The sequence below is a fragment of the Apostichopus japonicus genome, chromosome 13 (genome assembly GCF_037975245.1).
Source record: "Apostichopus japonicus isolate 1M-3 chromosome 13, ASM3797524v1, whole genome shotgun sequence".
Classification (NCBI taxonomy): Eukaryota; Metazoa; Echinodermata; class Holothuroidea; order Aspidochirotida; family Stichopodidae; genus Apostichopus; species Apostichopus japonicus.
The window spans coordinates 24,370,342-24,395,537 of NC_092573.1; the positions used below are offsets into that span (position 1 = coordinate 24,370,342).

A 25,196-nucleotide genomic window follows, 5' to 3' on the forward strand; every position below is an offset into this window, starting at 1 on the left:
AATTATAAACCTTTAAACTATGATGATACTTATATCTGGAATGCTTCTTCAAGGATAAATCAATGATGACCTCAGCTCCACGGTGCAGGTCTAAATGTCAATGTCAGTTCATTGATTTATAAGTTTTAGTAACTCAGTTAAAATATGTTCAGTTAGTCTTTTGACTTCATATAATTAAACAGCAAAACATCTTTGGATGACAGTCCATACACAATTTTTCCTTGATTAATTTGTATCATATTGTTAACATGCCATCTGTTAAAAGTTTATGTTCTCATTTCAAATGGTCTGAATATTATTAGACTACCATCTAGTGACTTAAATCGATGAACCTCGGTTGTTTAAAGGGTCATTCCCTGATGAATCCTGTGATGAATCCTGGGATGAATCCTGGGATGAATCCTGTGATGAATCCTGGGATGAATCCTGGGATGAATCCTGTGATGAATCCTGGGATGAATCCTGTGATGAATCCTGTGATGAATCCTGGGATGAATCCTGGGATGTATCCTTGGGATGAATCCTGTGATGAATCCTGTGATGAATCCTGGGATGAATCCTGGGATGTATCCTTGGGATGAATCCTGGGATGAATCCTGGGATGAATTCTGGGATGAATCCTGGGATGAGCCTGGGTTGAATCCTGGGATGAATCCTGGGATGAATCCTGTGATGAATCCTGGGATAGCTTCAGGTTGGTCAATGTAACCAATCTAGCTTATCTTCTGCTAGACTAGTTTTTTCTCTTTCGATACGGCCAAAAAGTATGATTTTTTTGTATTTAACGAACACCTATATTTGTTGCTTTACGAAGGCCCCATCAGTTAAAAAGATATTGCAAATGGACACATTAGCCTATCTTTTGCTTATTTCTTAGACCGAATTACGGCCGCGTTGAATTTTGAACGATACTCAATATTTATCCGACTGCACTCCAATTCTATCGAAGATTACGAAGTACACAGTGAGCTAGTAAAAAAGTTCTAGATCCATGTGGAAGGGGTAGGGAAGAGCTACTGCTTCTGCAAACGACATCGCAATTCTGCATTTTACACTAAACAACGAGAATGGAAGCCATGGAAATGGACTGTTTGAAGGGAGATTGGGGTCTCCCATCAGTTAACATGAAATGTCTGAATATTATGGTAACCTATTTGAACATATTAAATATACTACTACTACAGACTAGTAATAATAGGCTAGCCTAAGTTATCCCGGATCCAGTTATGCCTAGGCCTATCCATATGCTACTTAGTACTTGCTAGTACTAGGCCTAGTACTATTTACTTGTGCCGCCTAGCAATAGTTTCTTAATCGAACATAGCTTCGGCATCGGGTACAATTATAGAATACAGGGCCATTCATTAACTCTTCCCAGCATCCGCATCCGCGCATCCACCCCGGGAGTACTAGGAATGGACTTAAATAATTTTCGAAAGTTTCCCCATATACCATCACGTATTTCATTTTGACTCCCTCTAATTTCCATCATGTATTTCATTTTGACTCCGCATCCGCGCATCCGCGCATCCACTCCGGGAGTACTAGTTTCGACATATACCATCACGTATTTCCAATACTGAAAGTCCCGTATGTACGAAGATATTCCACATCAATAGTGTGTCGTTCTTAAAAGGCATCCGTACATGTGTGACGCCCTCTAAAATTCCACCACAGAAGTACTAGCAAAGGACTTAGGAAATTTTTGACTCCGCATCCACGCATCCGCGCATCCACTCAAAAAGAAAGAACTGGGACTTTGACATTTTTTACTCACATACGTACTGGGGTGAGACTGAGCATCCGCGCATCCGGATGCTCAGATAGTATCATCGAGTGGCCCTGTATTCTATAATTACTCCCGGCATCGGCCTAAAGTTAGGTAATTTGGGGCCCAGGCTTAGCAAGGAGCAAATTCCATCATTGGCAGACCCAGGCCATAGCCTGTTTGTGTTTGATTAGCATTATTGACTTATCCATAGCATAAATCAAGTGTACTGTTAACAAACATTAAGTTCAACAGTAACACTAGATGCGATCAATTCACATTTTTCATGCGCAGAAAGTACATTGTCATGATGGTGCGATTATTTAAAAGAAGTGTAGGCCTCGACTTAGGTATCAGTTCTAAAATTCGTGTTTTTCTGAGCCTTTTAGATCATTGAATACTAAGAAATGTAGCTCAGACTATGTTTAATGTTGTACTTTTGTATCTTACAGACTTATGTCCAATTTGTAGATGCACCGGTGAAATTTCACAAAGATAAAAAGCTTTGGAAGAATCTAACAGGTATAAATTTTGATAAAGGGAACATTCATAAACTGATTTCATATTCAATTTCTATGTGAAGTAGTAAAGGAAGCAGAAATTTTAAAGTTGTTTATTTATGATACTAGAAGGCAACTGAGTGTTCTCATTAGGAAGTTATGTTCAACTTTTTTAAAAGTAAAGATAGGTCTTTTATCACATCAAGAAGGAAAACAAAATAGATGTACTAATCCTAGAAGGTCATCTTTCAAAGTCAAAACCAGACTCGTGTAGGAACCACGCAGTCTCTTTTGGAAACCTCCAACACTAATGACGCGGCTCTGTGTGTTCTGGTTGAAATGCCTCAGATTTGTCATTCTGTTTAATTTGAAATTAAATCTGCCTTCATCCACTGTATTGACTGATATTGTGGTCAACACTGGAAGTTAAGCCACAGTATGATACTCAATGGTGACTATATGACTTCTTAAGATTTTGAAGAAAAAAACTTTTATCACTTGTTAGTGATGTGTTGTTCTTTTGACAGCCCATTATCCGATCTTTCGAGCCAATGAAAAAGTCTTTAAGGATTCAGATGAGGAGGTTATTAAATACCTCAAGGAGAAGAATTTTAATGCAGATGCAGGACTTACAGACCAAGAGAGAGCAGATGTACTGGCCTATGCAGCTCTAATGGAAGAAAGGCTGCAGCCAGCCTTGGTAAGTTTTATGAGTATGCCAGGTAACAGGGAGTAAAAGGGCCAGGCACAGGGATGATGGAATTAGAGGAGCTTTTGGTTGCAAAGCTAAGACACAAAGCTCGATTGAACATTCTGTTCGGAGGTTCCGAATTGAAATGTTAGATTTTGAGAAGCACCTTAATAGAGTTACTATCTCTCAAAGAATTCTGTTCATATCAAATTGAAGAATTGTGAAGAAAACTACAGCAGACTCAGGCAATGGTGGTTTTGATGTAGTTTTAAGTAGTTGAGGATCAGAATTCTCTAGATGGCTGACTTCAATGGAGAAGAGATCTTAATCTAACTATTGCTGCAATGATTTCATTCCTTGCAGCTTTATCTATGGTGGGTAGATGCCAAGAACCATGTTGAATTCAGCCGTCCCTGGTATGCTAGAGCATTCCACTTTCCATTTAACTACTTCTTACCGGGTCGGATACACAGAGCTGCCGAGGAAAGACTTGAATCAACAAGAGGAGGCAACCATATATTACCTGAAGAATTACGTTCCAAGGTACAAGCAAAATTTTGAAATATTTCGTACTTGTTATTTAACAGTTTGCTTTAGAAATTTTCAGTATTTGCCACCATATTTCAGTCTGCAGAGATATCTACTAAAAGTGAATAAATGTTACCTAGGAAAATATTTTGTGTATAGTATTGCATAAGAGTAGTTAATGCAATTGATTGCTAATGTGATAAACCCCATTGATTTTCTCTACTGTTTTACCGGTCTTCAACATGAGAAATGGTGAGCTGAGTAGCCATGAAGGTCTTAGCAAAACAAACGAGCTGATATGCTAGCTTCCTCTCTACACAGTACAAGGCCAAATGCTTTCAGAAACCAATCTGTGTTTTAGTTTGCACATTTTCTGTCTTACATCTGTTTAATAATTGTATGTTTTTTTAATTTTTCAGGTGTTTAAAGATGCAAAAGACTGTCTAGATTTGCTCTCGGAAAAGCTGAATGAGCAGCAGTTCTTTTTTGGTGACAGGTAAATTCACAGATGTATAACAGACCTTGTGTTTGTGCAATGATATGATGTCGTGTGATATGTTTCCCCAAATTCAACATGTTCAAGTCGCATTGTACAATATGTTTTTATATAGTTCAGTGACATGTTCAACTTGAGTATTGGGTTTCACCAAAATATGTCCTATATTTGAGTGACTAGTATTTAAGTGAACAGTAAATGGTTGTAATATTTTAGTGATAGTAGATCATCAGCAAAGAATTGAATTTATTCAATTGGGTTTGGAAAATGCTTTGAAAAATGTCGCAAAGTGCTATACAAGTGCAAAATTATATAGCAGTTTTTGTAAACAGGAAATATTTATTATTATTTAAGGAACAATGGTCAGAACTTTCAAAGTTCTTGCAAAATTTGAACTCTTTATTATTCCCTGTACTTTTAAATTTGTAAAAGTTGTTATAAAGCTGGTGTATTTTCTTTCCTGCTTGATTACTTTACAGCCCATCATCTCTTGATGCTCTGGTCTTCAGCTACTTAGCTCCGATCCTACGCGTACCATTCCCAAACAACGAGCTGAAGGATCATGTCAAACAAAGTGAAAACCTTTGGATGTACTGTTCACGAATCCTACAGAGATATTTCCCTGCAACTTCTGAAGGTAAACAATAATAATAATAATAATAATACTTTAATTACGTTTAATTATTTAAATAGAGGAAATGTAAACATCAGGGATCATCAGAGTATCTTGTAAAAGTTTCTAGCAATGAATGCAATCTCCCACAAGCATGTAGGCCAGAACCACAGGCCTCAAACAGTAATAGAAATATTGGCAAAGTTCAATGAGGTGAAGGAATTCATAAAGTTGCTTGGTGAAGTAGTGCCAAGAACTAACAAATTGCCATATAATAGTTAAATCTAACCTAGTCCTTGGAGATTCATAAATTCAAAAGTTTTCATTTAGTTAAATTGATTGTGCCAATTGAATATTTGAAGGATATCCCCTGACCTTTGACATGAATTCTAGCAAATGAGGTGGACAATTGTGACAATTATTAAATTATGAAATTATGAAATGGTATAGAAATTCATAAGCAGTGTGTTCTGAAGTTGCAGATAATTTCATGTCAACACTGTTCATGGACTCATGGAAGATAGTTATAGGTTCATTGTTGCTTGCATACAGTATGTTTGCTATAGTCAGTTGGATACGAAAACAAAGAGTTCTGTGGCAATGAATGTTAACATCAGGTGGAATGTAGTTTGAAAATTTTGAATGAATTGGACAGAGTAATGTGTGGTGAATAATATAAAGGATCAAAGTGATTTGAAGATCTATGATTGTTTTATATCATTAATTATTTGGAACATGAATGATATCTCTACAGACTTGCTTTTATACCTAATTTGCATTTGTTTATTAGCCATTTGGCCATTCATGTCGTTATATAAATCAAAGGCTTTTGGGAAACTTGACAAGGGTTGATTGGAGGAAGTATTTTAGCCTTACAGGAACATTCCAGAGACTTTAGCAATATTAAAGGTGAATAACTTGAAAATCCGAACAGCTGGATTTTTCTTCTTCTTCTTTTCTTGGGACTTTGGCATATCAAGACTCAATTCTGCCTAGAGTCATCTTTAAGGCAGGGTTTCCCCAACTTTATCCCCCCCCATGAACCCCCTGGGATGGACTCACGCACCCCCTGGGAGTTCATGCACCCAAGTTAGGGAACCCCTGCTTTAAGGCTTGCAGGGTTCAAAGCTTCTGCAGCGTTGAGCATTCTTCCTCTCACCTTTGTATTCTTCACTCTGCAGACGCAGCTGAACAGAAGAGAAACGAGACCATGAGAGATACTCCGAACAGCCTTGATGAAGATCCTCATAAAGTCAGGAACATAGTACTATCAGTGGCCGTGGCATTGTGTGCTCTGGTGGGATACGGTCTCATGAGTGGGTTGGTACAGTTGGAGGTGGTAGGCCACGAGGGAGAGGAAGAAGACTCTGAGGATGGAATGGCCGAGTAGAGGTCAGCAGATATGTTAGGTCTATGGTCCACAAACTATTGGGCGTGACCAAAAAGTGGGTCACAAAAATATCTGGTGGTTCCCGAGACCCACCCACATGCCTGCAGTTCTCCGAATCATATTTTTCTCACGTCAAGTCCACAGTCGGAGCTAGCTTTCGTGCACTTTAAACGTCGATACTGAGGGCGGTGTATGATTGGGGAGTGACTCAGTCCCCAAAGAAGATCCTAGGTCGTGGGCCTAAAAGTTTGCAGACTCCTGTGTTAGATAATTTTATCCTAATATTCATGAATTAATCTTCAGTCTGAGAAATTGCTAACATATCAATCAAATTTCTTGAACTCTTTTATTTCCCTGTTGTTTTTAAGCTGATCAGCTGCATCCAATTTGTGCTAATTCCTTCCTTTTTTTCTCCCGTTCATTTCCTTACATTTTGAAGAAAGCTTCCTTTGCTACACTAGCTAAGTATAAATTAATCCTGAAGGGGATGAATTCAGTTTAACAGTTTTGTTATGTAGATGGACAGCTAAGAAACAAATGACCGACTGTATATTTTTTGGGACTGATTTGATTTTAGCTAAGATGGAGATACTACATGGATCTCATCAAAAGGCAAGACAATAGGTTTTGTGCTTTGCTATTCTGATTTTGTGGGTCTTATCTAGCAAAATACACAATGCTGCATTTATAATTATATATATGTACCTCTACAAATACAAATTGCAAACTATGCTTCTCTTGGCAAAATTTGAGAAGCATTGAATGATTTCTAAAAGATGTAAAAAGCTTGTTGAAAAAGTGTAAAAGTGCAAACCAAGGTGAAATGATGAGAAAGGATTTGTTATTTTTTTTTGGTTCTTTTGTATTCAATTGGCTTGATGAATAAAATCTAGCCAAAAATGTGTGCAAGAAGTCAATAAAAGCTCCCCTCATAGTTTGTAGATGATTTCCCCCACCCCATCCCCACCCCGATATGTGTCAAATCTGACATTTAGTGTTCCTTCAAATGCAATACCCACCGAACTGCGTCAGCCTGCAAGGACGTTCCAGAGTCACTTTAGATTTGATATGAATTCATTCTCATTGTCATTGCTCTTATGGAGGTGGTTTTACAAATGCTACTATAATATAGTATTGCATACGTTAGCATAATGCATAATACATACATTAGCTTATAACTGTTAGTGGTTTCAAGTAACCATCCGGTGGTGATATCACTGTGGAACGGAACCAACAGATTAGACCTATTGATGACTCTATCTTCTTATGTGACATCAAATAAATACACCCCCCCTCACCCCAAGGCTGTTGTTTATTCTTTGATTTTGCTATCATGCAACATAAAACTGGCTGTTTGTGAATAGTCTTCTTTCCTTGGTGGTGGGGTGAGGGGGGGGGGTGGAGGGGAAAGGAGGACTCTTGTCATTAAGTCACTATCTATCTATCTATCTATCTATCTATATATATATATATATATATATATATATATATATATTTATATATATATATTTATATATTATATATTGTGCATATATATATACTTCATTTCATATTTCAGGCATTTTAATTATTCTGCAGTCCCCAACAACTGAAGTCATTTGCTTATAATACACTTCTATTTTGAATTCATTTCTGAAGAAGTTATCTTTATGTTACCAAAAATATATTTAAATATATGCACAAGGAAGTCTTCGTAGGGAAATGAAGTTCACAACTTGCTTATGGCGATGAAAAAGGTGCCTCTAGGTGAATAAGTCACTGTTTACTCTCGATAAATTTGTTGCAGTCAATAAACTTGTTTTTTCATTTCTTGCCAAAGGCAAAAAGCATTCTCTTGCGATGGTAATGCAGGCTGGTTTATGTCAAGCTTGAGTGAGATTAAAACTGTTTCGGAAAAACTTCACACGCTGACTTTATGTACTGTCACGGAAATATCTCGAATTTGAAAAAAACAAACAGATTGGAATAATTTCAACTTGAACTCTCTTTGGGGCATCCTGTTCCTATAGACATATTGAACCTCATGAAGCTATGATTGCTTAAAACCACAATTATAAAGTTGATTCATGGCTCACAGATAATGGCAACCCAGAGCATTGGATAGTTTCATAGCCTGAAATTCACATGAAAAGCATCATGTTGCAATAAGTGATGATTGATTGATTGATGATTGAGGTACCTTTATGTTAAGTTTGTTGGACATTGGATTATTATTATTATCTGGAACAATATTGTAATAACAAATCTTGTAATAGAAATAATTCTAGCAGTAAAATATGAATGAAGTTCCTGTTTGGATGCGCCTTTTTAATTACAAGAACGTTGTGTGCACACTTGACATGCAATTATTCGCATATAAAATGCGACTAGGAATCACTAAAACCTATTCTTTAGTTAGTTATGTGTGTGAGGTCATCGTTTGAAATTTTTGTTTAATCCATTAATAATGCCTTCATTCCTTTGCTGTTTATTATCATTTGATTAATTTTTGTGGATATCTGAGTTGATATCTAACATTCAAACTGATGCAAGAAAGAGATATGTATTTCCATGAACAAAAGAATGAGAATGGTGATTTGTCGTGTGGGGGGATGTTAACAATTGGGTGTTTCAACTCTACACTTATGAATATTTATGAGATTTCGGCTTGGATAACATTCATAAACCTTGCTTAGTTTGAATAATGAATGTTTTTAACTTCCATCTTTGATTATATATATCAATGTGACTATAGCACACATGTTTCGTTGTTTGTATATAAGTGGGGGGGGGGGGGCTGTTTATAGGTGAGGGTGGGGGTGAAGGATTTCCATGAGAGTAGAGGTTTGATGGGATTGTTAAATCAGTTGTTGTCTATTTTAATATATATATATATATATATATATATATATATATATATATATATATATATATATATATGTAGCCTATATATATACATACATATATACATATAGATATATACATATATATATATATATACATTGATGTATTAATAAATATTATATTAATATATATTTATATGTATATATATATATATATATAATTATAAATTAGTCAATTCTTTCCTAATTTAATAATCATATTTAGTCTGAAAGTTGGGCAAAGAAAAGCAGAAATAAAAACAAGAACGACAAGAAATGGACTTTGAGAGGAACATTATAATTTGTTTGCTCTTCTCATAATAATTTGGAAAATATGACTTTGCTTCATTTTTTTGTCAACACTGTACACGATGGACCATATAATACACCAAAAAATAAGACTATGATAATTTTTTTGTATGCATATCATTAATACTTAGACTGGTTCCTGACATAAAAGGCAATGTCGTCATCTTGTCTGGGATCAAAAAACTTGGACTGACAAAAGACAAAGGAAACAACCAAATCAAAACGATAAAGGTAAATAGAAACCAAACGTGCGACTTACAACATTAACTTGCTATACAAAATGGTGACGTTGGCAGCTTCCAATGCGTGATAATAGAATCTGGTCAGTCACTATGGATGTAGAATGTAATAAAGTAAATAAAGAATGCGGTTTTCTAAATTTACAGAAACATGACCGCCTAATGCAGAGATGAGATCTGTTAGAAGTAATGGTACCACGTGACTGGCGCCATCTTTAGTAACGGAGCTTTCCCTCACATGATGAGAAACATTGTTTTGGACATTTTTTCAAGTCTGCTCGAATAGATACCTTCAATCGTGACCAATGCAGTTGATCTTTCTATATGCATTTCCATTTCGAATCGTAAACTTAATATACAATTACAATTAAGGTGATTGTATTCAAAGAAAAGGTTCTCTACAGTCTCAAATGAAATGTTAGCAATGATACATTTTAAATCTTTGATATAAAAATTAATCAAATATAGTTATATCTCTCGTTTCCACGATGTATACCATTGTCTTTTAGTTGTTACTGACGTCAGACGCAGAATATGTCGGCATCATTTATTTAGATATGTATGAAGCAGGCACGTAGAGAATCGGAAGCATTCTACTTGCTTTATTTTATTAAGTAGAACATTTAGGCCTAATCTCTTTTCTCACTCGGAAATACTCCCAATGACGAAAAGATTCAATTTATTTACGTCAGTACATGTATTTTAGTTGCTTCTTTTATGAACATGTATTACAAAATACACACGAGTATGAATCCGGCTTTTTATAGATTAAAATTCAATTCAATGCTGAATGCGACCAAAACAAAGTATAGGCCTAGATGTCCTAACATATGCGATACTTCTATAGGTTGTTATGGAAACACTGTTTGTTCCTGGACAATTACATGCATCGGCAGAAACGCAAAGCAAGCAGCTAGAAATGACACGAAGCCAGGACAAATGCCCGCAGATGCCCCTCAAATGAACATAATCACCAACTTAAATACTGAATTTAGGATTTTTGTCCTCATAAATAGTTAAGGACATCAATCCTCTAACCCATTTCATTGTAGTATTGTAAAACCGCCGCTTTTCAAATTTACAAACAATTCTGGCGAGAACACGCAATTTACTACATAATATGCGCGGCATAAAAAGGTTGTGTTCATTAACCTATAGAAAATTGGCATTTCGTGAGGATTGTAGGGGTTAAGTTACGTCGGTGTTGTTTGAGATCTGTTATTTACATTCTTAACTTTTCTCTAATAAATCATTTGCATTTCACGTACAGCGATACTGAGCAAATTCGGAATACATTACATGTTATTGCCATGTCATTCAGTAACGATACACCCACACTATACGACACAATCATTGATCACAGCAGCACACTCCCATGTTACTTATGATACGATATGTCAAATGTTATGTATATAGGATGTGGCCAAAGGCGGGGCCATGTGTTGGTTAGGACATGAACATATTCAATGGAGAGAAGTTCAGTTAACCACATGTAGAGAACTATTATTTGAATGAAAAATCTACAACAATGCAAGTCATTGTTATTTGTTATATAGTCATATATATATATATATATATATATATATATATATATCCTTGAGTGAACTTTACATGTTATCGAAACTAAAATGTAGCTTTAAGAAGAAATCTCACTTTGTAAGTAACACCAAGAAAAAAAAAAGAATTTTGGTCACCAAAACCTCTCTTCCAATGGAACGCATTCAATGCAACATAAACCACAATAGACTTTGAAACAAGACATTTGGCCCTTATAAGAAGGGCATAAGGATCAGAAAGCTTTAAAAATGGATTACATAATCCATTGAGTTGTAAAATTAATTCTCATATGACCAATCTACAGAAGCGGGCCCTGGGTTTTGGTTCGGTCCACTGCGCAGCTGTGCCAAGTGACAGCGATGGGTGACGGGTTTGTTGTTTCCTTTGTTATTAAAAAAAAAATGTGGACCTACAGTGCCCGTTTGGCGTTCCATGTTTTGTGACAGAAGTTACGCCTCCTCGTCAAACAGCCAAACAGGTTATTCGGTTCTCTTGTTCGTGGACCGTTTCTACCAAAGCAGTTTTCAAATTTTGCCATTTAACTGAATTCCGCCGCCCATATAGTTGGAAAAACTATTTAACTGCGACGACGCTGTTCATTACTCGTAATGCCAAAGTGACGCTTCGACAGTGATAACAACCCTGCCCGCAAATTCGTAATAATATAAAGATCGGCTTTTACGACTACAACCGTTACGAACTTAATAATAACAACACATTAACCCCTCGGTTCTCCACAGGCATCGAAACTTTTTTTCTTCTTCTCAGGCTTGCTTGAGTATTTTTACCCAGGCAACGAGTCGTAAAACAATGACGCATTTCACAAGCTCCAGCAGTAGCACACCAACACGATTTCCCTGTCTGAATTTACCCGTTATACATCCGTATGCAGTCCGTTTACAGTTGTAGAGAAGTTCCATACTGCACAGAAGACCTCGATTGATATGGCCTTTCACTGTAACTATAGTAGCTTCATCTGCATACAGTTACGCTGCGATAATTTCGAGCAAGTTTGTAAGAAACAAATATATATATATATATATATATATATATATATATATAGATTTATATATATTTATAAAGAAACTGCAACAACCTTCTCGCCAAGTAGTGTCACGTGGCTCTCCAATATTTCTTGTGAAGACCCCCGTGTGTGACAGCTCTGCTTCCCCTTTGAATGATTCAGGTAATAAATATGGCAAACTGCCCTCAATCAAACGCTTCATCTGTTAAAGCTGTCTAAAATATATATTATCAATGTATCCAGCACTGATTAGGCTCGCTTAATTATTCCGCTTGTAAAATGAAAGATCGCAATTGTTTTTTTAATCAATCTTATCGAAATATCAGTACTAATATGCTCTACCAAAGATCCAAACCAGACCATATATAAAGTCAGTAAAATGCTAGACTGTAATACTCGTTAACTGTACAACTACTGATAGACTTCTGCTGCAAAATCGTTTCTCCTTTGCCACAGATGTGGCACAGATATGAGTGCCGACCAGATTCATTTTAGATCATGTTATATTCACGCATCCTGTTTGACACAGATACAAGCACTAACAAGATACAGAATATGTATTGTTCTGTGTTACCACTGCCAGCCATGTTATGTATAACGAGAGTGCCTCCCTTTCCCCGTCACAGCCCATTCCCAGTCATCCATTCCTCCTCGTATAGTCCATATCCATTACTTATAGCATCACTGTCAGGGCACAATGAACTATTGTTATGTGTATTCTAATGATCGGTTTCATCCGTTTTTTCTTCCGGCATGTATTCTTCCGCGAGTTTTCTGATCTCTTCATTGACTTCTTTAATGGCCATCCTGTGGGTTGGTTGTCGCTGCCAGCAGCCGAGCATCAGCTTATAAACGTCCTTTGGACACCGTGGCGGACAATCTAATAATACCCCGTTATGTATATACTCAATGACCTGTTTGGAAATGCATACAAAATATCATTAATTATTACCAATTAAAATTATCGGTAAAGTGAAACTATTGACCAAAAAAAATCATAATAATAAAAAAATCATAAAATCATAAATCGAACTAATAAATCGAGATTATTTCAAAGATTAGACCTGTTTTCTCAAATTAATAGATAAATTAATAAATAAATAAATATACATATATATATATATATATATATATATATATATATATATATATATATATAAATATATAGAAAACAGATAAAACGGATAAAACAGACGGTCAATGCAAGATGGAAGTATTATTCTATCATATTCAACCCCCAAGCAAACATAACGAAGAAAGAAAGAAAGAACCCTATTTACCTCATGATTAGATAGTCCATACCAGGGTTGTTTGCCATATTCAAAGATCTCCCATAAGACGATGCCGTAACTCCACACGTCGCTCTCGAGTGAATACGTACGATAGATAATGCTCTCTGGAGGCATCCATCGAACTGGTAGCATGGTATGACCACCAACCTAACAACAACAAAAACGCCATGAGAGTCATTTCAGTTGTACTAATTTATTTGTGGGTGGGGGGGGGGTGGGAGCGATGGATGGAAAAGGCCGAGGAGTTTACACCCCCACCCGTGTGATCTGCCCTTGAAAGCAAAATGAAGATAAGGACTGCCAATATGCACTGAGGTTTTGGTGGCGTAATATGTTAAATATTGTATTGAACCATTGGCGTCTTATGATTGGCCAGACCTCAGCTTGTTAAGGGCTGCGGGTGGAAATAATTCACTTGCCATTATTTGAACAGCCAGTTGAGACAATTATACAAATGCTAATACCACTCTATACTGTTGTCTCATATCATGCTTCAAAACACTCGTACTGACGGTATGAGCAGTTCCTAACCTTAAGTTGCTAGAAACAGCCTGAATACTGTTCTTTTAAGTACAAGTGCTTTGAAGAATGATATGAAAGTACAGCTTGTACTGAGTGTTATTTGAAGCTTGGATGAAAGCCTGCAGGAATTTTGTTTGAATGTGTTGCTTACTCTGTAATAATCGGTGCTGTATACATCACGTGACATGCCAAAGTCTGCAATTTTGACCACAAGTCTGTCCCCGACAAGACAATTCCTAGTAGCGAGGTCTCGATGAACAAAATGCTGGGACGCCATATAGACCATTCCTGCGGAAATCTGGTTTGCGATGAGTAGAAGGTCGTATTCAGATAACAATGTCGCATTGATAGTTGTGTTACCAGGGCGATGAAAGCAGTCTGCATCCGGGCCTCTTCCTCTATTTGAGTGCAATGCACCAAAGAAAAACGGAAATAAGAGGAATAAGCGGGCATATTTAGGAGAAATAGAATTTCAAACCATGCAAATGATAACATTGATGATAAAGGAATATGAAGAAGCTGTAGCGAGTTATAGGGAATCCAGTCACAATTTTACCTATTTGTAACTTGAAATCAATGCACTGTGTACATCTACACAATTGCGTGCACAGTATCTCAAATGTAGTGGTGGCGGTGGTGAGGTGGGGGGGGGGGGAACGTTTAGGTTCAACCATTTGTAACTTTATATAGCAGTCTTCCTATTCTGAATTTTGTGGTATGTTGGGGCATATTTCGCAAATTTTGATCATGATTAAGACTGCACATGTGTCCTTTCACAAGGCTACGATACGTTACTAAATTATAGTCGTGAACGTCTTTGCCTTAAACGTTGTCAGTCTACCCTGGGAGGAAATCTGCCATGCCTAGGTCGACGAAAATGAAAACAGCTTGGTTCGAAGTTTTGATAATGCATGGGACTAACAAACTCACTTTAAGAAGCTATTGAGGTCGCCATTTTCCATATATTCAAAGACCATTAAGAACGGTTCCTTGTCTTCACAGACACCGTAGAATGTAACGATGTTCTCGTGTTGTAGATTTGTGAGCAATTCCGCTTCTCTCTGGAAGTCTTTACGAGCGTCACCTACGGAAGCGTCCTTGAGTGTCTTGATGGCAACCATCGTCGACTCTCCCTCGGCTGGGATATCTTTACAGACCCCTAGACACACCACGCCGAAAGCGCCCTCGCCGAGATCACTGATGAATCGTATCCGATCACGTGATATTTGAGTAATAACTGTGAACAAACATATAACATATGTAAGAAAAAAAACTCTTTGTTTAGAGAGAGAGCTATAGTTGTTTATAATGTTACTGAAATAATGATTCCCCAGCAGTCTGAGCTCATGTGACCATCTCCAGAGAAACTTTTTTTGACACTTAAACTAATGCGAAGGGTGCAATTGGCCCCGCTAGAGCAACCCTTGACATTACTGTTACATTCCACTGATTAAAATGCCATCGGGACGGTATATATCAACAAGTTAATCTCACATCTTCACAATTTAGTTTGACATGCCGACTGTTCTAAATATCATATAGGTGACATACAGAAGAACGTGTTCATCGAATGCAGTCATCTTCAGTTGAAGTAGAAACATTTGTGTTCAGCTGTAATTTAACCCACGTGACTTTGGTGCTGATGTCAGATATTACGGTGATTGTTTCAGACTTTCAGTTATGTTGTTGCCTATAAAGCCTCCACTTTGATATTACGTAATTATGAATACCAACATTAGCATATATCTAAAAAATTGAAAATGGTCCGTCGACAGAAAGCTTATACATGACTTCTTGGCCCCTCAGACCTTTTCACTTTGCACCTACCATTACCATCCATAGTGTCCCCTTTAAGGATTCCCGTGACGTAGATAGGGTTAGGGAACATCGGATGGAGCAGCTCACCGCCTTTGCCCAAGATCTCTGCTTGTTTTCCGTCGACGCAACTGACCGCCTTGAAAAGGACATCGCTACCGTCTGCTACATCTCTGTAACGTACGCGGTTGTGCACGTCACGCTTTTGACGCCTGCGTATAACTACGAACAGAATGATGATGATGCATGGCAACAAGACTGCACACGAAACAACTACGGGGTAAATCTGTGTATGAGGAAAGTTAAATTAATACATTAACCAGGAAGAAATATTATAACGCATTCTGTCCAAGAATCAGAATCATTCATCATCATCATCGTGAAATGTTAATTTCCGTTTGTGATCTAAAATTTGAATCAGAAACCAATATGACTGCTTTGATTCTGAGCGTAAAACTTCAGTCACGGGTTCCATTATTGGGGACACTAACAAGCCCGCCCACCCCCTTAACCTGTCATGGTACCACCGTCCCTCCCCTTCCGGTACCCATTCTACCACTTGCACCAGGACGTACTCGTTCCTTATTTTCCAAATTTTGATTCACTCCTCCTCAAAACAGGTAGCTAATCCGGACACGTTCCACGGCCAAAAAAACACGACGGCTGGTAGTTCGTAAGAAAAAACCTACAGGGCCGCTATATTATTTGGCGTTCGTTTAACGTTCGCTCGGTTTTTGCAAAATGAACGGAAAGTGTGTTTCTTTTTGCGACCACGTGTGTTTAGAATTCCTTTTAGTAGTGAAAACTAATACTTGGGCAGACGGATTATTTGGTTATCCATGCTTATGATTAAACAACCAAGGAACCACGTTATCATGACGCAAACATTTTTTACATTAAGGTTTTCTTAGCGCAAATGAAATTTTGTGAATCTTCATTATGTTTTCTTCGTTGTTACGAGAATAATGGGGTTCTTCACTAAGAACTTCGAGGAATATGAAATCACGAAAGCTATAAACACTTTTATGAACAATAAAAGCTAGGCTAAATAGCACAGTGATTATGAAGCAATGGATTATGCAAAAGCTTTATAAAATATCCACGTAGCGATTAATCAATTATTGTTTTAGGATGATTGCAATTCTCTCTAGTTCTAAGACTCATGCAGTGGCATTAAAATGACAACTGAGAGGAGGTGTAACTTTTATTAATTATCAATTGTTCATACAACATTTTTCTTTTTTGAAAAAAAGAAAACAGAAGAAATTTATGTTTAGAACGGGATTCGAACTTGTGACCCCTGTGTAACCATGACGTCACCGGTGACGATTTTCTTTCTCTAATTAAAAATGTCCTCCTTTTCCAAATTGAAAGCTTTTTGATTATCTGCCTGTTTTCATGGTTCTTGCATCAATTATACTGTGCTTCATGAAAAAGATGACATATATTCCATAGGGGTGTACCAGAATCATTCAAGTTATGTATAAGTGACATATAAACAGTACAAATGTTGTTTTTTCTTCTTAAATTTTCCTATAATGCTCATTTCTCTGCAGCGTAACCAGGTTATAACAATAACAAATTCCATCCGATGCATTTAGGCCTTTACTATACGGTTGCTTAGAGGTATAGCCGTTAGAAAGTGTTAAGCCTATGCTGTAAAATTAAATTCAAAGCTTGTTCAAATTCAAAAGTATAGCAATATATTGGGTAGTTTTGAGTGTTTTTTTTTTGCTTTGAGATTTAAGCATCTCTTGTGACACTTGTGACTCTTGTGACATCTATGGTGACACTCTATAATTGCAAGATACGATGAATCTATAGCCTATTGCGTATTCAATTGTAGATATGCAATGACCAAGATACGTTATAAAAGCCACCAACAGCTGTTAGCTCTCACAATATAGAGAATTAATAAACGTAATGTAGTCGTTACTAGGCTCCCTGACTAAACATCATTTGCTGCGGCTACATATGTTACACTGGATGCATGCACTCCTTGTCCGAGTTGGATCAAGGGTGCCTTTGAGAATACGATGGCAGTTGTGGACCCCCGTCTCCTGAAAAAAAAAGTGAGTTAAGTTGAAATCATATTATGCGCACACGCCCACATACTGTTCAGACACGGTTTAAGTCTTCTTCAAAATCCACTCTACCCCAACTCTATATAGGTTGCGGTCCCATAAGAGGCACATTTGTTATAGCATATATAAGAGGCACATTGATCCAATATTAGAACAGATAATGTATGATCAGCCTCATCAAAGACTCACTTGAAAACTATAAAATACGTATTTTGCAATCCCTGAGCGTATTTTTTTGGTGCGGCTTGCGAGAATTTGACCTGCTTTCAAAACCCCATTAACTGATTAATACGACCATCAGCAAATAAAGACACGCACAAGTGTTTTGGGGAGTGACGGGCTGTTTCAACTTTAAATTCTGAGACAACATGTAAAATATGTGATCTTTAAAGTCTCACTTTTGTCCATTTTTGCCACTGGAGTAGGCACATCCTGTTCCATATCGAATAGGTTCAACATTTCACTGAGGCCAGTCGAACCAATTTTCGTACCCCCCCCCACCCCACTCCACCCGCTGCTCAATGTAGGAAATTATGATCATATTTTTGACACACGATTAAGAACGCCGTTCCATTTTGGTCAATTTAGAAATGTATTTACATATTTTGATCAGTATTATCTTATTCAATGAAAAAAACTATAATGTTACTTTAATAACCATCTAATTTTATAGAACACGAATCTATGAAACATGAAACATTCATGCGCGCGGCACAAAAATCGCGATTGTTTTGGGTTAAAGTTGTTTAAGTTCGACGTGTAGTCCATGAAATAAGCAAGATTGTTTCCTGTTATCACGAACTGAAATATTTTATATCAATAAATTATGATCGTGACTGTTTTTCTCATTTCATGTATTATCATGTGCATACCCTGTAGGCACATTCAGCTATTCTGCGTGGAGGGAAAAGGGAAAAGAATGTTCAATAATAATGTTCCTGTCGTAATCACGTTTAGTGGGTGTGTACAATTTCCTTATTTGTGTTCACCACACTTGGAGAACGTGTACGTAATTAATGTAGTTATGGTAACGTATTGCATCTCAAAGGAAGAATTTCATGGTGAAAGAACGTTCGAGTATGTGAAAATGTCAAGGTCACTAATACGCCGGTTTTTATAATAAAAACAAACCTTTCCACGCGATCGAAACGAAACGAACAATATTAATATGTTCAAGCTTGCTGATTAAGTCAACTAGAATTCACTTGTATTACCGTCCAAGAAAGTGAGAAAGATCTTTCTTAAATACGTCGAAAAGATGTAGTTCTGATTTCGAACAGAATTTAGACAAATAACGACTGAAATTACGTCGATAAGTATTGATACTTGTTTATCATTTTGATGCATGACGTGCACAGGGTTTCAAAGGTAATGGAGGGGAAATTCTGAATCCCCGCGACTGATTTAGGTCAGGGCATGAACCTTTTATGGAAAGGCATTCTGGGGCCGGAAAAATGATCTTATTCTTCCCGGACTGAATATAGAAATTGCACCAACTTACAGCGATTTATCCCCGACTGAGTGTCTTACGCCTGCTGCCTGATTGACAATGGAGGAGGTGGGAGTCGTCAGACCCCCACCACCACCCCACCCGCCCACCCCATCATTGGAGTCTTAAAATCCCCGAATAATAACAAGGGGGTTCGGCATACATTCGAAGTTTATATAAACAAAGGAGGCTTTTCATAACATCATCTTCATGTTCAAGACTTATCAGCTTATACATACAACAGCTATAGCCTATGTAGCCAAGTGTCCAGCCAAGTTTATCGCCTATTATATCCTATCATTACATTAGCTATAGTCAAATAATTTATCGCAATGGATATGACTTCCTGTGATCGAATCTTGCTTCTCACTTGCAACCACTATAACTGGTCACCAACCTATGGAAAACTGAAGGCCACTTAATGGTGAGATTAAAACATTAAATCATTTTAATATAATGCGGCACACCAAGCCCACCGCCCCCCTCTCAAAATACGAAAATCTTATTAATATTTTCTACTTAGCGAAATGGCCAATAAAGGTGTACATTCTGTGAGAAGAAAGACAGCCCAAACTAATGAAGATATAAAGACAAGTTTGGAAAATGTGATAATACGTTCGTGTGTGTTGGGGGGGGGGGAGGTGTGGTGATTGGGGGGGGGAGGGGCGGTGCGAATTTGTTTCGATTTGGATATCGATAAGAATACTATACATAAGTATATACTATGAAGTCTGTACATCCTGACAAATGGTGAGCATATTACCGTCACGCCATTTGGAACGCCTCTAATACATGAAAATGGGTTGAAAAGTTAACATTTCATGTTGCGATCATTTTTCAAATTGCATCATCGTTTTTCATGCTACTTGCAGAGAGTTTTGCGGTAACCATAGCAACAGTTCTCATCAGAAAGTATAGGCTATAGCAGTCCGTACAATAACATTCAACATATACTTACGTAAACTATATAAAACAATCCAGCATATATACTTACGTACACTGGGAATTCCGGTTGCTTTTCGGGAACACCGCCCAGACTATCAATGGAAAGTGAATTTTGCCATGGATTTGGGTCTTTCGCAGGGAAGAGAAGTAATCAATAAATAACAAATAGTGTATCTAAAGTGCAATTCATGCTTTTAGATAGAGAAAAACCCCGCATCCTTTAGCATGCATGTGAGTAGGATGCACTTAACAGAATCACAAATAGCGAACCGGGGATGACAGTTATGACAAATAAAGAGCACCATTTATACAGGTTATGCACAATAGAGACAATTGTTAGCAATATAGCTACTACAAGTTCAAACTATTTATCAATTTCCCCTCAAATAGGGGCGAAGGGGCTGTGTGGGGTTTACAGGGGACGCATTTCCCATGTTTTGTGAAAAAGCTCAACCAGTGTCCCTTCCCTTACATAAAAAGTGCCTCCTTTGACCAAAGAAAAATCAAGCCTACCCCATTTCGTATATAATTAGAACGTGCCCTCTAGTTTTTGTTTCTCTGTTTTTGAGAGGGGTGGGGTGGGGAATTGTCCCGCTCCTGTCAAGTTAGGGCCAAAAAAAAATTAACCATTATTGTCCCTTTTTGCGACACTTTCAAATAATTTTGTGATACGGAAAGCTGAGGGGATCTAGTTTGTTGGAAAGTTTGGATGTTACTTTGTGGTTTGCCCCTCAAATCAAATCATATTAACTGCACATGCCCGTCGCCCTCGAAGAAATGGGGTTTCCCCCTCCCCAGATTGAACCCTCTTCCCCCACCCCCTACAGGAAAACCAAAACTATATCGAATTAAGGAGCAAATATTCATCATATTGGAGAGAAAATAATTTAATTTGGGCATTTTCACCTCGGATTGAGCTGTTCAACAATGGAAGAAATCGATAAAGCAAACGAGACACGGTTGGTCGTAGCGGCGTTGTTTTGATTGGATGATAGAGCGAAACGTCATCATACGCTGACGATTCGTTCTTGTGTGCGAAACGTATAGTCTGAACTTGTTGAAGCTTAACTACACACAACATGTAACATGCATACAAGTAGCAATGATTGCCTGAAATTATATCGAATTAATTTTGCCAATATTACAATCGATTCCGTCAACGACATTTTGTACCAGGCAAAATTATCGTGGAACCAGTTCTTTGACTTTAGGTATATGTTGCCTCATTATAAAGTTCGTGCAGAGGAGAGCAACTTTGGCTACAAAAGCGGTATTCATTTTTTTTTTTCTTCGATTAAATTCAACTTTATCAGCAAATGATAATTTTCGATATAATTTGAGCACATCACTACATGCAATTAGTACATATAAGCAATATCCCTGTGACATCACAGGTAACGAAAAACAACCAGCACAACGAGAAAAAACGTCAAGCTGGACTGAAATACACAAACATAGAACTTTTTAAAGGAGTTAATAGCAAAGCCACAACGTCAAGAGGATCGAGGGTGATTCCATTTATAAGTCGGGGGACATACCATGTCTTTGACTATCGAATACTTACAATTGGGGACGTATGCTTAGGTTCATTTTGCGTAGCCTGCCTGTCAATGTCGATGATTGTTTCTTGTTTAGTTGCCATCCCCGTTTCTCCCATTGGGTCGGGAAAATTGGGTCCTAATATATGATTAGTAGTTGTTAGTGGATATGCATATGCATGCTTATACGAATGACGTCATTCAAAGCTGCTGCAGTGCGACCAGGAAAAACTTTAACATTTGTTAGTAATATGGTTAGTTTTCTGGATTTGCGCAGCCGGTTAAAAAGCATTGCAAAATGATAGTTGGAAACTCGAAAAAGAAAATCGTAAAGAATTTTCTTCTAATTCTTGTTCTCTTTTCCCTTTTTACAAGTTGGTAAAGGGGTGTGGACGGGGTCACGTGGATGGCTGATAGAGAAATCGTAGTTTCTATTGTATAATTACAATGGTTGGCAAAACCATTGTTTTTAGTAAGTTGAACGCGTGCAAACAAGCCCGCTGTTTGGCCTTGGATATGAATATTCATATTGATGATTTAACATCCGGGAATAATGCAGTTTACATCACGTGAGAAACTTCACGGTAGAAGATGGCTCCCTTACCAACATTTTGCAATCCATTCATTACTGTGTTAGTATAAGCGTTAGTAAAGCGACATGGGTTGTCAATGTTTGCCTGCAGAAAACTATGCAAAAATAAAGTCACAAAACTTGGCTTTCAAAAATGCATAAACACATCTTCTTGTAACCAATTCAAATATTCATCTTGTAATTAAATCTTATTCATAGAGATTAGTACTGATGAGAGACGTTATGTGTTAAAATGCTTACTTAACAGGATTCAAGTCGTTCAATTTTCAAAAAAAAGTTTGTTAAATTTTAACTCCATAGAGATAAGACGGTGACTAGAGTCGATGACTAGACTGGACTCGAAAAGTAGACCCCAGTCGAGGCAACGACTAGATTGGACTTGATAAGTCGAGTCAAAGACTAGAGTCCGACTCGAGTCGATGAATAGAGTCGACTCGAGTCGAAGACTAGAGTCCGACTCGAGTCGATGAATAGAGTCGACTCGAGTCGAAGACTAGAGTCCGACTCGAGTCGATGAATGGAGTCGACTCGAGTCGATGAATAGAGTCGACTCGAGTCGATGAATGGAGTCGACCCGAGTCGATGAATAGAGTCGACTCGAGTCGATGAATAGAGTCCGACTCGAGGATTAGAGTCGACTCGAGTCGATGAATAGAGTCGACTCGAGTCGATGAATAGAGTCGAATCGAGTCGATGATTAGAGTCGACTCGAGTCGATGAATAGAGTCGACTCGAGTCGATGAATAAAGTCGACTCGAGTCAATGATAAGAGTCGACTCAAGTCGATGAATAGGGTCGAATCGAGTCGATGAATAGAGTCGACTCGAGTCGAAGACTAGAGTCCGACTCGAGTCGATGAATAGAGTCGACTTGAATCGATGAATAGAGTCGACTTGAGTCGATGAATAGAGTCGACTCGAGTCGATGAATAGAGTCGACTTGAGTCGATGAATAGAGTCGACTCGACTCGATGAATAGTGTCGACTCGAATCGATGAATAGAGTCGACTCGAGTCGATGAATAGAGTCGTCTCGAGTCGTAGACTAGAGTCGACGCGAGTCGATGAATAGAGTCGACTTGAATCGATGAATAGAGTCGACTTGAATCGATTAATAGAGTCGACTCGAGTCGATGAACAGAGTCCGACTCGAGTCGATGAAAAGAGTCGATGAATAGAGTCGATGAATAGAATCGACTCGAGTCAGTAAAATTACATGTAATGACTCGACTCGATCTTCAAAAGATATGACATGTCACTTAAGAATTAATATTGCAAAATTGTTGTGATGACACTATCAAAAGCAGATAAATTGAAATTTGAGAGAACCGCTTCCAAGTTATATAGAAAAATATATATAAGTGACGATGGTGAAACATTGCAATGTAATTTGGAAACAGCAACATTGGACCGTTCCATTAGATCATTGTTATGCTCAATGCAACTTCAAAATGAGAGTACATACAAAAAAAGTTATTTTAGGCCTCTTCGTTATAAATATTGATAAATTAATGGGATCATATACGTAACTTAATCATGAAACAAATTATTTAGAAAAATAGATCATTAAAAGTTTCCCTTCAACGCCCTTTAGCTCGTTTCCTACTCAATTTGCTAAAAATATTTGATGGGAATCACGAGAGGGGCATTATATATAATCATATTATAAAACAGAATTAATTAATAAGAGAAAGACAAAAACTTCTTTATGGAAGTCAATATTCATATCTTAACCTGTCTGATACTATCCCGGGGCTCGTTTTTACATTAATTGATTCTGAGTCTTAAATATGGAAAATTTCCAGCAAAATATACTCCCTTTTGCTAAAAATGAGTTCCTAACGTTGTAACTTAGTACTAGGTTTTTTTCCTTTCCTTTTTTCATATCGTTGGTCACAGCTGTAAATCATTTTTATCAAATGTGTAAAACAGAATAGTTTCCGAAAACAGACAAACATTTCCCTCAAAAGGTGAAAAAATATGGGTTGAAATAATTAATTTTAGCTTAATATTAGTAAATATTAGGAGAGGAATGCGGCATCTGAGACAGGAATGGGTTTTATCCTTCGCTTTTTGCTTGTCTCAGTTTTTTTCTTTTCATGATAATGATATATATATTCATTACAGATTTAAATATGCATGATCAAGTTAAATTGAAATAAAGACTCACCTGGGGAATCCTGGAAGTGGGCCACAGCTGACATGCTATCTTTGCCTAAAGAGTTGGAGACAACTAGTGTGTAGTTTCCGTTAGATTTGAAAGTGGGGGCGGAAAAGGACACACAACCTGGACCACTCCATGGTTCGACTGTCTCGTCTCGGAAATATTGTATCTTAACAAAGGAATGGTTTACCCGAGCTTCATTGTTGAAGAAAAGTTCAATGCTATCAATGTCAGGTAAAGGGAAGGCAATAAAGTCGAAGTACATACAAGGGTAAAAATAATCCCGGAATGGCTCCGTAAAATTCAACATGATGGGTTTAACTGTTGGAGAAAGTGAAAGAGAAAAAACAAAGAGAAAGGATGAATCAATGTCACGTGTTCATTAATATTAAAAACAAAACAAATAACACTCATAAACATGTGGTGATATTTTATACTGATCTTCTTTGCATTTTTCTTGACTGTTTTGGCGTCCCATGGGTATTGGGTCCACTGTGTTAGAGCACTACAAACGAACGTCAATCTCTCTGCCGTTTGAAAACAGGATGTTATAAGCAAGGAGCATGCCTATACCTGACATGCATATATCACAGGCATACCTATGGTATTTCACTGGAAAAGTGCTGCAAAAATTAGACATAGTTCTCATTATCTATAAGCTGTAAGAAGGGAGGGGGGGGGGGTGTGGATTTTTGTTCATATTTTTGAAGAGTCACAGAATTTAATTTTTATTAAGGCTCACAACGATATGACTTTTAGTTACAGCATAGGCTCTACCCTG

At 37.5% G+C, this 25,196-nt stretch overlaps 2 protein-coding genes across 5 annotated transcripts in view; one reads left to right on the plus strand and one right to left on the minus strand.

Moving 5' to 3' along the window:
• The first annotated feature begins 683 nt into the window (after positions 1-683).
• Positions 684-7,684, plus strand: LOC139978619 (metaxin-1-like). The gene is made up of 7 exons (XM_071988976.1): positions 684-1,145; positions 2,221-2,290; positions 2,796-2,968; positions 3,323-3,502; positions 3,907-3,983; positions 4,463-4,620; positions 5,778-7,684. The coding sequence occupies exons 1-7, from the start codon at positions 1,068-1,070 to the stop codon at positions 5,984-5,986; spliced, it is 945 nt and encodes a 314-aa protein (XP_071845077.1). The 5' UTR covers positions 684-1,067; the 3' UTR covers positions 5,987-7,684.
• A 4,630-nt stretch (positions 7,685-12,314) lies between these two features.
• The window catches only part of LOC139978621 (BDNF/NT-3 growth factors receptor-like), a 106,918-nt gene continuing 94,036 nt past the window's right edge, over positions 12,315-25,196 (minus strand). For 3 of the 4 annotated variants that reach the window (XM_071988977.1, XM_071988979.1, XM_071988978.1), the window contains exons 8-14: positions 24,422-24,736; positions 21,688-21,800; positions 15,618-15,891; positions 14,721-15,027; positions 13,942-14,188; positions 13,257-13,415; positions 12,315-12,890 (exon numbers count right to left, since the gene is read on the minus strand). In XM_071988977.1, coding sequence (XP_071845078.1) covers positions 12,696-12,890; positions 13,257-13,415; positions 13,942-14,188; positions 14,721-15,027; positions 15,618-15,891; positions 21,688-21,800; positions 24,422-24,736 — 1,610 coding nt within the window. In that variant the 3' untranslated portion in view covers positions 12,315-12,695. Of the gene's footprint in view, positions 12,891-13,256; positions 13,416-13,941; positions 14,189-14,720; positions 15,028-15,617; positions 15,892-20,172; positions 20,253-21,687; positions 21,801-24,421; positions 24,737-25,196 lie in introns of all 4 variants that reach the window. The other variant, XM_071988980.1, reaches the window with a different exon arrangement.